At 38.5% G+C, this 15,022-nt stretch overlaps 1 protein-coding gene across 1 annotated transcript; it reads left to right on the top strand.

The window, feature by feature from the left end:
* The first annotated feature begins 5,764 nt into the window (after positions 1–5,764).
* On the top strand, positions 5,765–14,884 carry LOC111333022 (uncharacterized). Its single transcript, XM_088743877.1, has 14 exons — positions 5,765–6,487; positions 7,568–7,814; positions 8,043–8,682; positions 9,008–9,091; positions 9,429–9,571; positions 9,943–10,096; positions 10,848–10,994; positions 11,180–11,312; positions 11,623–11,766; positions 11,959–12,092; positions 12,505–12,612; positions 12,908–12,967; positions 13,469–13,559; positions 13,684–14,884. The coding sequence occupies exons 1-13, from the start codon at positions 5,974–5,976 to the stop codon at positions 13,556–13,558; spliced, it is 2,598 nt and encodes an 865-aa protein (XP_088600003.1). The 5' UTR covers positions 5,765–5,973; the 3' UTR covers position 13,559; positions 13,684–14,884.
* The last annotated feature ends 138 nt before the right edge of the window (positions 14,885–15,022 follow it).

Raw genomic sequence — 15,022 nt, 5'->3', positions numbered from 1 at the left:
TTCCTAGAATGTATTAAGTAGTTTATTTTGTAGTTTATCCTGATGAAGTCTCACTCGAAGACGAAACCGGTCGATTAATTGACTCAATTAATCGCATAGTGATGCGCATAGTTGTTCGTAATTTTGCCGATACTGATTACAGTAAAAGTAAAATCAGAGTAAAATTAACGTAAAATTAAAGTAAAATTAGAGTCCAGAGTCCAGAGTCCAGAGTCCAGTCCACTCCAGAGTCCAGATTTTAGCCTATGCCCACAAATACAGGTTCGCCTCGGGGTTTGACTGTGGTTGTATCTTGACTGGCTGATTATTAGAAAATTGAAGGTCACTGAACACACTGTACAGCAGTATTGTACAATCCCGAGTACCGGTAACGGGTAACCCAAGTTACGTTCTAATTCGCTGCGCTCAGACGAACGTGAATTATTTTCTCCTTAAATACTATAGAAATACAACACCAAAGGAATGATGGTTGGATGCTCAGGCAATCCAAGCTGACATTTATTCATACAATTGACGAAAGAATATTACAATTAAGGTACCCTAACTGCTAAAATCCCAAGTTATCAGTTATTTCTAGACGCTTAGATACGTCTTCAAGGACATACACGTCTTTTGCACAGTCCGACTTCCAGCGGCCATGTAATTTAAGTGAAAGTTCCGATGAGCTGGTGCTGTTGCTAACAACAGATGTAGCCCCTCCCGATCTTAAGCTATGCAGGCCATACAACTTGTAATCCAAGCCAAGATCCTTAAGACAATTCTTAAATACTTCCCTACATCTCGTATACGAGAACTTGCTTCCATATAACTTGTAAGTATCGGAAGATTTGAACAATCTTAAAGGTCTAAAGAGTGGCATATTGCTGTTAAGATGTACCTTAGCCATCAGAATGTATCTTTCTAGGAGGGCAACAAGACAATATCTACTAAACAATCTCTTAATATAAACCTTATTCCCTTCTCTGTAAACGTCATTCTTGGCACTGGGAACAAACACACAAATGATTAGGCAAAAATTCCAGATGGCTTATCAAAATATTACAAAATTCATAATAGCGAAGAAACCCCGCGAAACCTAACGAGCACATGCAAGCTAAACTCGAGTCCTTGAGGTTAGCTGAAGGACCAGCATACTTATCAATGATTTTCTTAATAATATCGGCAGAGATGGGTTCCTTCTTAGAAACAGCTGGTTTGGTGCGTTTAGCTGCTTCTAAAAAATTATGGCAAATTGCTGCATCCACTAATGATGCCAGGAATAAAGGAATAAAACCATTTAAGGGCTGCATGTGTCAACGATAATGTTGCATAAGACTTGGATCTAACGTATGCCTCGTGAAGGTAAGCAATTACAACCGAAACCGAGAAAGGAGGCGACGGCTGAATACTGGAGAAATTACACCATCTTGAGAACTTGATGATTTCCTTTGTATATCTTTTAACTGTGGAATCCGCCTTAGACTTCATTAAAAAGGTCAGAAGATCTTTGGTGTTTGGTTTCACGTGGTCGGGGATGTTGTCTCAATAACCTTGAGTGGTAAACGTCTGATGAAAACAAAAGAAGACAAGACAAAGGAGAACGGAAAACATTTAAAAGAAACGCCGCAAACTAAAATATAAGATTCAAAGCAACAACCGGTCTCCGAAAACAGGCCAGCGCCACCTTTCTATCGTATGCGCAAGCGTTCTACTACCACATAAACTACCTCAGAATATAAGCTGGAGACGATAAAGTGCTCTCCTAATCTGAGGCCAGCGCCCTCTTGTCGATGTATAATCGGACGAGCGTCCTTATACCTACCAAACAAATCTCAACTAAATCATTACTGATTATCCTAAGAGTTACAGGGACCTGGTGGTCAAGCAATCAAAACTTCATACGGACCGCTAACATTTGTCCAAAAAATCTCTTAGAGCCTAACAACGAATTGGTGTTCCGACCATGCTTCAGAACAGTCCATCCGCTGAACAACTTATAATCTATTACAAAACTACAAAATTCTCAATACTCATCTAAAGTAAACTTCGAATCCCAATCCTGCGCTGCTGCGACAGCTATTGAGCAATATCTGGTCATAATTCTGGAGATGCTCCCAAACACTGCACCGGCGGAAATAATCTTATCCACTAGGGAAGCCAATTCTCTAGCGGACACCATATAGTGTTTTTCAGACATTCTTTGAACGGAGCCCGCAATACTAGACAGGCGTCTATCCGAAATTCGCATAGTTCCGTGACTAGAGTCCCATACTATACCTAACCACTCGATGACCTGACAAGGAGTCCCCTGGGACTTCTCATCGTTGGTAATAAAACCGGCTTTCCATAAATCAGATCTAACGGAGACCGCTAACGCTGCACAGGAAGCTTGATCCGAATCAGTTAACCAACCGTCGTCCAGGAATAAAGCAATACTGATCCCATGGATTCTCCAATATTTTTCGATTGGCTTAAGGCACTTGATAAAGATAAACGGGGCTGAGGCCAATCCAAAAGGTAAGACGGTAAATACTAGCCTGCGAACAGGCTCCCCGTTCAATCAGACGTGGGGACCTTTCCCCTGCTTCGCGCCGTTGTGCTCCTCCAAGTCAGGAGCCTGTTCGCAGGCTAGGTAAATACGAAATACCCGAATTTGATATCACCTGAAAACTTCCACGCGAAACCTAAGAAAGTCTGATGATCTGGACAAATATCAATATGATGATAGCCACTCTTTAAATCAAACGAAATCATGAACGCTCCCTTCTGGAAATAAGACTAGGCTATCTTCCAGTCTTCGTACTGGACTCTTTGTTTGGTAAGATGCTTATTAACGTACCTTAAATCTAAGATTAATCTCTTCTTCCCGTTGGGTTGCACAGATACAGAGAGAGGGTTAAACACATGAGGGGGAGCTTGGACTTCTACCACACGATACGAACGCAAGAGCTCTAAGATTGCTTCCTCTACAAATTTTGGATAATGCAAAGAAGACGTATTGTTTTTAAGAACATTCCCGGAGGGAATTGTCTCAAAAGTAAGACGGTAGCCGTCTTGAATGACCGATAAAATAAATTCTGGCGTACCTATATCGTGCCAGAAAGATATGTTTCTCCTCAAACTACCTTTGACCTGCAATATGGCCGGCCCCGTCAAACTTTCATGTTCGTAATCACTTATTACCTCGACAAATTCGTCAAAAGGAGCGTCGCTACCGCTAATATTTGACTGCCCCTTCATTGAATCCTCCTGATCCGGGCTTAGTGGTATGGGGCTGCTCGAATAATGGAAACCGCTTCTGTTGGACTGTGCGATAAAAGGGCTTCCGACTCTGCAGTCCTTGGCTCAGAGTCCGGCGCGGTTGCATCTGAAACAACGGTTGACCCCTGCAACATATTCTGGACGGCCTGGGAACGGGGAGATAGAAAATGATGAAAATAACGAAAACTGACAAGGGCGGGCGGGTGGGGCTACAACTTCGATGTCAGCGTGGAAAGCGAGAGTGAGAGGACTAAATCACACTGAACCGTCTATAAATACTGAAACCACACCAATCAGGAATACCCAGGGGACACGCCCCAAATGGCGTGTCCTACGGTGAATGAATCAACGATGAAACAAACTGTTAATGAACTGTAAACTCCGTATTAGGCTTTTGCACATTATGCTTTTGTTTCCCCACTAAAATGCTCCACCTTAATGCTCCATTTTTCCCACTAAAATGCTCGGTCTCCCCCAAAAAAGTAACTAAAATGCTCGGATAATGCTCATTTTACAAACTTTTTTTTTTTAATCAATTTGAAAGTTTACTTTACAGGTTTATGTTTTCTTCGTGACCCGTGTAACTTACACGGGTCACGAAGAAAACAAACATGGCCGCCTCTTCAGTCTCGAAAGGTAAAACCGCTGACTTGTCCTCAGTCTCCAGCTCCACTCAGCTGTATTAGGTTTTTTCGTGAATTAAAAGCGGGACTGAAAAAAGTTAATTTCTATTTTATTTTTCACAAAAAATTATTTTTCCGGGAAAATGCCACTAAAATGCTCGAATAATGCTCAATGCTTTTGCCTCACTAAAATGCTCGAAAAAATGCTAGCATAATGTACAAAAGCCTACTCCGTATACCAGCAGAAAATATATTTACGTTCTAATTCGCTGCGCTCAGACGAACGTAAATTATTTTCTCCTTAAATACTATAGAAATACAACACCAAAGGAATGACGGTTGGATGCTCAGGCAATCCAACCCAACGTGAGACATCACAAAGAAAATAAAAGGTGTTACCGCGAAAAAGCTGAACATCGCTAGCAGATTTAAACTTTTTAGAAGCATTGCCAGAGTTAGCTTTAGATTCCTTCCTTTTCTTTTCTGCCGATATCTTAGCCTTCCGAATTTTCTTTTCATCTTCAGAGTCGGAAGCAAGCTCGTCCGACTCGTATTCCTGCACATGCGAGCTTTATTGTCGGAAACAGGATAATTAGTATTGTAACGAGTCAAATTATCTGCCGGAAATCGAGTGTCATGGTCTGTCCGCTCCGATAAATCAGTTTGTTTATCTTTGTTGGGAAGAACTTTATAGCCAATCAACTTACGTTTTGATCAAGGTGTGTTCATGAGATAAGAAAATCATTGCGAGTAGTTTTTAGTCGGTCAGAGACTTCGCGTAACGTTGTTCTGCCTGCTTTTTTGAGCAATAAATTCTGGAAGAAAACAGTGACAGTGTGGGCTCCTCACTAATTCCCCACATTATTAACTTTTGTCGTCTCTTGATGAGCTGTCGCCCTTCTGCCACCAGCTTGCGGATCTCTTGCGGTTCGTTCAGGCTGACCTCTATCTGACCAAAGATGTGGTCCAGTAGGGCATTTAACTCGAACTGCTTCCTATTACCCTTGAATTTGAATTCGGCGGCTTCCTTAACGACTTTCGACTTTCCTTCGAGCTGCTTGCTTCGTTCGTTGAGTTGGGAGGCCAGGTAGGTTTTGAAAAGAAAGAACACTTGATCCACCAAAGGTGGATTTGATTGTTCTTGCTGTGATGAAGAGTTTTCCGTGACTTCGGGTGCCGGAGTGATAAGGACTTCTGCTTCCGTTCGAGCCGTCATACTGTCCATTGCTACAACTTCGATATCAGCGTGGAAAGCGAGAGTGAGAGGACTAAATCACACTGAACCGTCTATAAATACTGAAACCAGACCAATCAGGAATACCCAGGGGACACGCCCCAGATGGCGTGTCCTACGGTGAATAGAATCAACGATGAAACAAACTGTTAATGAACTGTAAACTCCGTATACCAGCAGAAAATATATTTTGTAACCCAAGTACATCTGTATTATCATTACTGTACAAAAATAGAAATGTTGAGATTTATCTGGAGAAAATTGTTGCATTCAGATAACAAACAGTTTCAGGGGTTTAACTTGAAAAAAAACAAAGCAAAACAAAACAAAACAAAAATCTGACACAGCTCCAGCCAAACTTTTCTTTTTCTTCAGAGGTTAATTCATGTGAGAAGGACTGGGGTCGAAATGTTCTCACAAAAATTCTTATTTTTCCCAATTTTTTTCGCAACAAGATCGAAGGGGATCTAGCTGCTGAGATTCGCAATCGCAGGCATCAATTCGCATCCAAATTTAAAGTCTTTTTTCCCGTGTGCATAGCTATGTTCAAAGGTTTCCTTTCGATTATGTGTGGTGTTTGTTTTCGAAATCGAAGCTGACCTCTTGCAATCCTGAAATAAAACAATACGTAATGTAACGGAGTGCATTGTGGGTTGTGAAACTACTAAACGCACCCAACGTACACGTTTAGTGAGAGGCGAGTGGTGGAAGAACAGAGGTTCGCAAAGACAATTTACGCTTCTCTGTGCAGTTTTTCTCCGATGAAAATTAGAAATTTACATTGAAAACGCTATAAAAAGATCGTGTACGTCATTAAGCCTATCTAGGTTTCTTCACTTGCAACGATTTAACAATCGAAAGCTACATCGAAACATCATGGCGCCCAATAGGTCTGAGACGTTGACGATGCCAACCAACGCACAGCCAACTTCAGATGTAGCTACGTTTGAAGAAATGCCATTCAAATTGAAAAAAAAATCAGTTTACGCACGATGCAGTTCAGTAAGCTTAGCCGCAGAAGAAGAAAGCGGTCATCAAGTGCAGGATATCGGCAAGGATTATTATCGTTCGATTGCGTGGAATTTTAGATCTACCTCATCAGTAACGATTCTCGGAAGCTGTGTAAATCTAGACGCTCTTAGTTTCGAACCTTGGCCTGGCGTTTGTTCTGGCCTAGACGAAGATCAAGGACAAAGGACGGTAAAACAGCGAGTCGCAATCGAACCGGAGAAAAAGAATTCCAAAGAAGCCGTCGAGAATGACGACAACAGCCATTCCTTTTCGTTTTGCTGGCAGCAGAAAGAGGAAATTACTTCCTTTCCACCAGACACCGAAAAAAGATGCGAAAAGAAAATGACCAAAGAACTCGACTTAAAGGATTTTAAGACAGGTAAGTAAGTTTATCTAGAAGCGAGAAAAGACAGAAAAGATGTTTTCGACATCTTAATGTGTGAAGCGACGACGTGTTTACCAAAGAAGTTCGTGGGTGTGACGTCGCTTGAAATCCTCTGCGTTTTATTAAAACCGCTTCAAAACATTTATAAGAGTTTCAGAATGTTTTCCCCTTCGGTACAATGGGTGAATGTTGCGAAAGACCACGGTTTTTGAGACTTAGTTTGCGTTTTTCGGGGTAACGTTTTGTCAATTCTTCTCGGTCATGTGACTTCACCATTTGGTCCAAATTTGTACATGTTTGACCATGATGTTCTTTGGTCACTGTAAATCATTGATTACATCCGAATGAAAAACTATGAAGGGAAATGAAGAGAGGACATGGTGAGCGAAAGTATACAGAGTTAGTAGTGTACAGAATATGGTTTAGTCCTTCGCGCCATGAGATGTTACTTTCGCTTTTCAATCATGTGACTTGACTGCATAAAACAGGAAGGCTATTATAATAACATATGGTTTTGGTATCTGCGCACCAATTATTTGCATAAATTGCTATGCAAAGGGCTGTCTTTGTCTCTTTCGTGTGCATCAATTATTTATGTTTGATAATTTCTTTTCTAGTTTCTTCTTTTGGCTAAACTTCAGAATACCCGGCCACTCATTTACATGTCATTAAATAAGAATAGCGTCTATTGTGTTATACCTCATTCTTCAAAGCCTCCCGACATATGTAAATGATGTGGACGGGTATTCTGAAGTTGCTCCCTTCTTTTTTCTAGACCACATGCATGGGTGAAGAAAGAAAAAACAGTTAAAATTTAAATCTATTTAGGTTACTTTGTGTGTTTTCTGCTGGTTATCTTAGTTCATAATGATGTGTGCTGAGAAATTAGTGACACAAGTTAAGTCACATAAGAATTCATGGGGGACAAAAGAGGGCAGTTATGTTAGCATGATTATTTTGCTTACTGTCCTATACGCCTTTTATCCATTGTGCACTGGAAGGTCACTGTAAGTTATCAAAGTCCTTGTCTAAGTAAAGTTGTTCTTTACTAGTGCGAATCTTGTTATTTCACAGAGGACAAGGAAAAAGAAGAGTTCAAATTTGACTTTTTGACTATCCCATATCCAGCACAAGAGAGCTCTGGCTTTCCAGAAGGTTTGCTTTCATTGGAACCCCCGTCAGCTTCATCTGAAGGTCTGGAGGTTCAAGATGGCATCTCTATGAAAGAAGAAATAACAAGTGATGAAACAGCAGAGGTGAAAGTTGAAGAAGTAGAACAGCTTGTTAAAACTGAATCAAAGGACAAAATTGTTGCAAGGAGGTTTGTATCTTTCCTCGGTTTCCCTTTAGGTTTCCATCAGGAAGAGTGTAAGTTGATGTGTGACATGTAGTTAACTGATGAACTTTACAATATTTTCCCATATTTTGTACCTCTAAAAAGATATTCCATTTGAAGTCCTTTGAGTAACAAGAGTGGTCATGGATTGTGTGCTGATATTTCTCCTGGGTACAGTTTTAATCCTATGTGAATATTTGTTTTGACCTGTAGGCAAGCTGGTAAAAGACAAAAACGAAATGTTTGGTCTATCACTGTGCCTGATCTCCCTGCAGTGCAGCACAAGCAAGTCAAGAAAACACGCCAAAGAGTCAAGAAAAGGAAACCAAAAAGTATCAGGAAACATGCTCCAAATCAGCCATGTCTGTCTCTTGACGAGATCATTGAATCTATCAACAAAATAAAACCTGCACCAGCCAAGAGGAGAAGACCTAACTCCAACTTGAGTGAACCAAGAGATTCTGGGGTTCAAAGTGAAGGAAGCAGCAGTGGTAGCAGTGATGGCTGCAGTAGTAACTCTGGAAGTGGTGGTGGTGGTTTTTCTGGAGGAAACAGCAGTGGTGGTGGCTGTGGGGGAAAGGGCAATGCTGACGGTGATGGAGGTGATAAGAAGAAATATCCACAGTGGTATTTCCCTGGTAAAAAACAAACTGACACACCAGGCAGAAATAAAAAGAAAAGATCTGTAGAAGAAGAGAAAGATGATGGAAGTGTAGGAAAAATGGAGGTAGATTTCTCCAGTACTAATCAGGCCGGCCTCCAGCTGTTTTTACCATCCAAAGTTGATAATGCAGAACAGTGTCACAGCCCTGGGGAGGAAGGAACTCGCATGAGCACAGCCACAACCGGAAAGGTAGTTTGTCACTCAAGTTGGTCAACACCAATTGAATGTAGACAATGTCTATAAGAAGCCCATCATTTTAGCCAAAGCTGATGGCCAGTCATTGATATTCATGTAGGGCAGGCTTATATTGTTTAATGACTTAAAAACAAAAAGCTTAAATTGAACTCTGAATGATACAGGTAGCTAGTGTTGGTAGATGAGAGCTAGTGCAATGTGTAGTCTTTCCCCTTGAATTTTTTAAATTTTGGTATCCATGTGTGTTAAAACAACATGTAACATGTAACACGTGTTAAAATGCAATGTTGCTGATGCTTGATTTATATTTCCATTGCAGAGTGAGTTTGTCTTCTTCCCTCAAGATGTTCAACACGCAAGTTACTGTTCCAGTCCCGATTGCCATAACCACAAATGCAAGAATGTAAGTTGTTTACAATGCTTCAAACTGTGTCAAGTATGCTTATTTTTCTCTGAGGATAATTGAAAAAATGAAGAAATTATTATAGTTATTTGGTTTCTGATTCACCATATCTTACAGTTTACATCTGCATCTACATTTATTATCCTTAACACTTTCGTATCACAAGGATTTTAAAAATAATAGTTACAATAAAATGATAATGATCACAAAAAAGGTATCAATTATGATCTAAATAAATAAGTAATTCATAAATGGAAAATCTGTACATAATAATACAGTAACAATAGTTAAAGCCCAAGGCTGGAGTTGTTTTGTTTATATATATATTTCCTTGCAGGTGAAGTTAGAGTTGGAGCACATGCAAGTTCATAAGGAATGGCAGCGCTGTGGACGTTGTTTGATCACAAGGAATATTGTTAAACAGCATGCACGTTTTTGTCGTAGGCCAGGGTGCAGGGTCCCTGACTGTGAAAGCCTCAGGTAAAGCCAACCTGCCAAATCATATCTTTTACAATGTTCTAAGTTGCATTTGGTTATGCATTAGTGCAATTTTTAATACACTAAGTGAGAAACTTAAGTAAAGTGAAATCAAGGATTCCAATATTGTGAAAAAGCTCAAAATTTTTACAGTAATAATACCTTTCTAACATATACATGTAAGGTTTTTCCACTTTGGTTTCATTAAAAACAGAAGACGTAGAGGGTTAGGTGCTCAGACTAAAAAGATAAATCGAAAACACCTTTTAAAGGCACTGTAAGCTTGCTGTAATGCTTTACCCTCTACCAAGGATTCATAGATAACAAGCTTTTTAGACACATTAATGAGGCAATTACTAAATTTATCCTTGCAGGAAGAGTTGTAAAAGAAATGGAGAACCTGTTCCAGTGAGGCAGAGAAACGTTTCTCCACCAGGGCCGGGGCCAGTACCAGTAGCAGTACCTTTTGTAGCACCAGTCTTGGTACCACCAGCGCCCGCTCACATTGATGGCAGAGTGATATTCCGAGTAATGTTTTAATTGATATGATTAATTTGTTATCATTGTCTAGTACAAAAGTCTAGCCTAAGATTAGATAGAGGTTATATACTGGGTAAATTTTTTTTCTTCCATTGGCACAGTTGTCATGGCAAACGTCAGAGAGGCTGTCAAACTAGACATTGCTAGGTTGACTGCATTTTATTACAAGGGTAGCAAAGATATTTTTAAATTAAAAGACCAACCAAGATTGCTGTTGTAACAGAGAAATTGGGTGAAACACAAATCAGCCACTAGTAGTAAGCTGTTAACAATTATACTAGTAGCTTCCAACATTTTAATCTCAAGTTTGCAAACTACTATGTAGCGCATCAAATTTTTTTCTCCTGAATGTTTCTCTGCACAATTTTTCTAAGCTATCTATCTAGACAGGGCTCGACACAAATTTCTCAACTTACTAGCCAAGTGGCAGTAACATCTTAGATGTTTTTAGATGTTATGACAATTTCAGTCTGTTTACTAGCCAAACTGGCTAGTGGAAATTGAAAACCACTAGCCAAAACTGAATTTCTACTAGTCTGTGGCTTGTGGGCTACTGTTAGTGTTGAGCCCTGCTAGAACAATTGCAGGAAATATGTAGCAGAAACAATTTCATGTGAGAGGAAGGTTATTTGTTTAAAAGTTCATATCAAGCATCCTAGGAAAATTGTGGGGTTGTAAGAGAGCATTGACTGCTTGCTTTCTAACACCCGACACACCTGAATATATTTGTTTTCCACAGAATTCAAAAGATCTGCCAGATAATTTCTTCGTAGAACACATTGACTACCATAAGATGACAAAAGAGAAGCTTGGAAGTGGCTCCAACGGAGATATTTTTACAATTTATTTGCAAAGTGACAGAAATATAAAGATGGCTTTGAAGGAGGTAAAAAAATATTTTTGTTAATAAAAAGTTTACTTTTTGCCTACAAAATAATTGTGGGTACCTCATTGATTGAAATAACTTTAAGTCCTGGCCAAAAAAGACTGTTTGCTCTCTCAGACTTAACTTAAAGAGAACAGGTGTTGGTGGGATTCAGTAATGATGTATTTTTGTCTTTTGTTTTTAAGACAAAATACCCCATTCAAAGAGAGGAAGTAGAAGTGTACAAGATGCTGGGTGATCATCCACATATTGTCCCTCACTATGCAGGAACATTTAGAGGCAATCAGAGATGTGCAAACATTTTCATGGAAAAATGTGGTATGTTACCAGAAAGTCTCTTATTTTAATCCTTATTGAACTTACACATGAGCATATTAGTCAGGTTTCACCTTTTTTCATGGTTAACTCTTTCACTCCTAAGAACTTGTTATTACTGTCTGCCATACATCTCTTGTGATGTTACTTTTGAGAATTTGTCATTGAATCAACTAATGATCCCATGACGGATATTTTCTTTTATTCTCGTCACTTTTTTGCTTTATATTGTACTGATACGTTTAGGTTAAATTCTGTCCTGGTCACTCATATAGTAAGGGGTTAATGCAGCTGTTTTTGCCTCTTTCTTCAGAACAATCTCTTTATGACTACATGGAGTCAGTATTGAAGAGACGACTGACACTTGAGGAAGCCATGTTTTATTGGCTTCAGATACTTACCGCAGTGGATTACTTGCACAACTTGAAAGTTCCAATAATTCACAAAGACATCAAATGTAAGAACAATTAGACAACAATGGAGTAAAACTTTATTCTGTTGAAAACTCTTTGCATTACATAGTGTAACATGTGAAAGAAATTGCTAGTCATTTTATGACATGTAGAAGTGAACTAAGACAGGCATTGGGGATGATGATATTAAAGGCTCAATACAAGACTGTCTTATGAATTGTGATCTTTGTTTTCAGCTAAAAATGTGCTGTTGACAGCAGAAGGTTCTCGGGCTAAACTGGCTGATTTTGACTCAGCAAGGAGGTTGTATCATGAACTCACTGAAGCTGGTCTGAAACCCCTTGGAACAAGGGGCTTTGCTTCTCCAGAGGTGAGACCTGGTATTTAGGATAATGGCTAAATATTTAAAGTTTGGGAATAAGAAGATTTACTCAGCTAAATTTTCTTTTTTTTTTCTTCTTTTCATTTTTTACCAATTTTTTGTTTTGATTGGCTTTTAGAGGTTGCAAGTGGGTTCACTTTCTTATTTCTCACTGGTTTTTTACCAATTTCTGTAATCTTTGTTTGCCAGCAGTAAGTGAATCTTATAGTATCCACACACAAAGTATGTTTCCACTGTTCTGTGAAAGTAAACAAGCTATATTATGAGAAAATTTTCCAGTGCTGGAGAAGGATTTCAAAATATGTTAAGTATGGTGAAGTAGTGGGGCCCTGTGGTATCAATAACTATTTGTAGTACTCTAACTGCTACAAAAACAGTGACATTCTTTTCAACTTTGCAGGTTTTGGAAGAGAAACCTCATGGCAGGCCAACTGACATCTACAACTTGGGGTGCTTTTTCATTGAACTGACAGTGGGAGTTCCATCCAAAGACCTCTTGCAGGAACAGGTAAGCTGTAGTAATGAGTGAGGCATAGAGTTTGGACTTAAGAATCCAAGAGGAAAGTAAAAAAATCATTTCAGTACAATGACTAATAAAAAAAAAAAAAAGATCAGTACAAGGATAAACCTTTGTCACACCTTGTAAATGAATGTTTTTTTTTTTTTGTCTTTTTTCTTTTTCTAAAGTTATTGAGTTGTGGTTTTTATATATCTTAATGATGTGGATCTTAATTCTTTGTATCAACCCTCATTGTCTCATTATCACTCACCAAAGAAACTGTTATGCTTTCTTTTGGATATAGATTGAGAAGTTAGGGAGGTCAAATAGAGAACTTGGTCAGTTGATATTTGACTGCACAAGGGTAAGAAAAACAAGTCAGTCTAAGAAAACAAGTCATTCACTATTCAACATTTCAGGTGCAGAACTGTCAGCCTTGATCTAAGTGATTGCATGATAGCAATACCATAAATAGAGAGGGGTGTAATCATTTAACTTCGACATCTTAGGCAGGCTAGCAATATAGTAGTCTAAACTTTGTGAGTTTCAATTGATGGCCCAACTTTTACCCTCTTTATTGGCTTTAGAGAGTGATTTTAATGATTAAAGATTCATCTGTCAATATCAATCTTTCCATGATAAACAAATTCATTTTTTATAAGAGGTACATGTAGCATGTTTAAGTAATTATTATCAACATTATCTGCTTCCTTTCTTGGGATGAAGTTTTTTCCCTTAAGATTCTCTTTTTTCCATTGACCTCCCTTTTCATGACCTCTCTGTTTTGTTCCGACATGTACTAGTTAGCCTTTCTGTTCTATTTCCACAAAGACTTAAATACATTTCTTTGCCATTGTCTTTATAGGAGAACCCAGAGGACCGACCAACTGCACGAAGCTTGCTGCAGCAGCCAGTTGTTCAGGCATTTATGTCGGGGGTGCCTATGGAACACTGAGGTAAACTTGCTCCTCTTGGCATCCCTATTTCTTCTACAGTAACCATTGTATTCATCACACATGTCAAATTTTAAAAAATGGATGCAGTTGCATATCTAATTCATGTATTTTTTCTATTTTTCAGGTCACTCAAAGTAACTTTTGCAAGGACAACTTGGGTATTTAGTTGTCATGAGCAATCTTATTTCTTGGTTATTTTTATATTGTAGGTACTAGATAGAACTTAAGTTTACAAAGTATTACTACTGGTTGTGCTGAATCAGTTACCAAGGTTCAAGCAGCAGTCCTTTGTGGCAATTAAGTGGAGCATTTTGCTATCACGTTAAATATGTAGAATAGCTTAATGTTTTTTAAAAACTTAAAAATTAATGTATTTAGTTTTAGGCTGTGAACCCCCAAGAGTGACCACCATCTTATTTCTCCTTTCAATGTCACTGCATTGGGGTCACAAGAATAAAAAAAAATGACCATCAACTGAAGAAGCTCTTGATTGTTAAACAAATTCTCTTTATGAACACCTTAGAGAATATGTATAGAACAGTATGGAGGATATGCATATTGATGCTAGGGTGTACAGTGTTGATGATAAAAGCATGGCACATAGTATGGATCAATACAAATGATGCTTAACAAGCTCAAATTTACTTTAAACTGCAAAAATTGCTTTTAGTGTATATTTTATATTAGAATTTAACAAGTACGATTTTAATGGAAGGGTTCTATAGAAAAAAGCCCAGAGTGCTAATGCACTTTAATCTCATCACATCAAGATTTTAGCTCAAAAGCTGAACATTACAGAAGAAATAAAACCTAACATTGCTTTAAGAAATCAAGGAAAGAGCCATCAAAGGTCTAGAGTTAGTGTTTTGTAGATGCAGGTCCGTTCCTGTCTTGATAATGCAATGGAAATACAACTTTGTAGAAATGTTGAAATAACAGTATTGCCGGGCAATGGAATTGCAACAGCAGCCATATCATCTTTTGAATTATGAAGTAGATTCCAAGTGGCTGTGCATTTGTTTAATCATAGATCACGTATGATGTCAAAGTGTGATAAGAACTAATAAGTGGCACACTAGGCACAGCTTAGTATGTCACTGATATTCTTTTAACTTTTTTTGTTCTTTTACTCTACAAACGCACATCAACATGGATTCCATTTTTTTTATTTGTAAATAATGAAGCATGTTAATGGGGATATGATCACTGTCCTCCAGTAGATAATAAATAAGAACATAATTAATGATGTGTACATAATTAATTCAGCTATTATAGAAATGCTGATGCTTGTGAGTTAATGAATTAAAGTGTGAAGTGCCATGAAATGCTGTGATGTTTAGTTCACATGTTCTAAAACCTTCTTACTATGGTAATTTTTTGGTGGTTTGTTTATTTTTTGTTGTAAGGGGTTGAAATTTTGACAGAATATTCTTGGAAAGGTTAGCTTAAAATGCATCAACAGA

This window comes from Stylophora pistillata, chromosome 13, assembly GCF_964205215.1.
Source record: "Stylophora pistillata chromosome 13, jaStyPist1.2, whole genome shotgun sequence".
Taxonomy (NCBI): domain Eukaryota; kingdom Metazoa; phylum Cnidaria; class Anthozoa; order Scleractinia; family Pocilloporidae; genus Stylophora; species Stylophora pistillata.
This window is presented reverse-complemented; position numbering and strand designations above follow the sequence as displayed.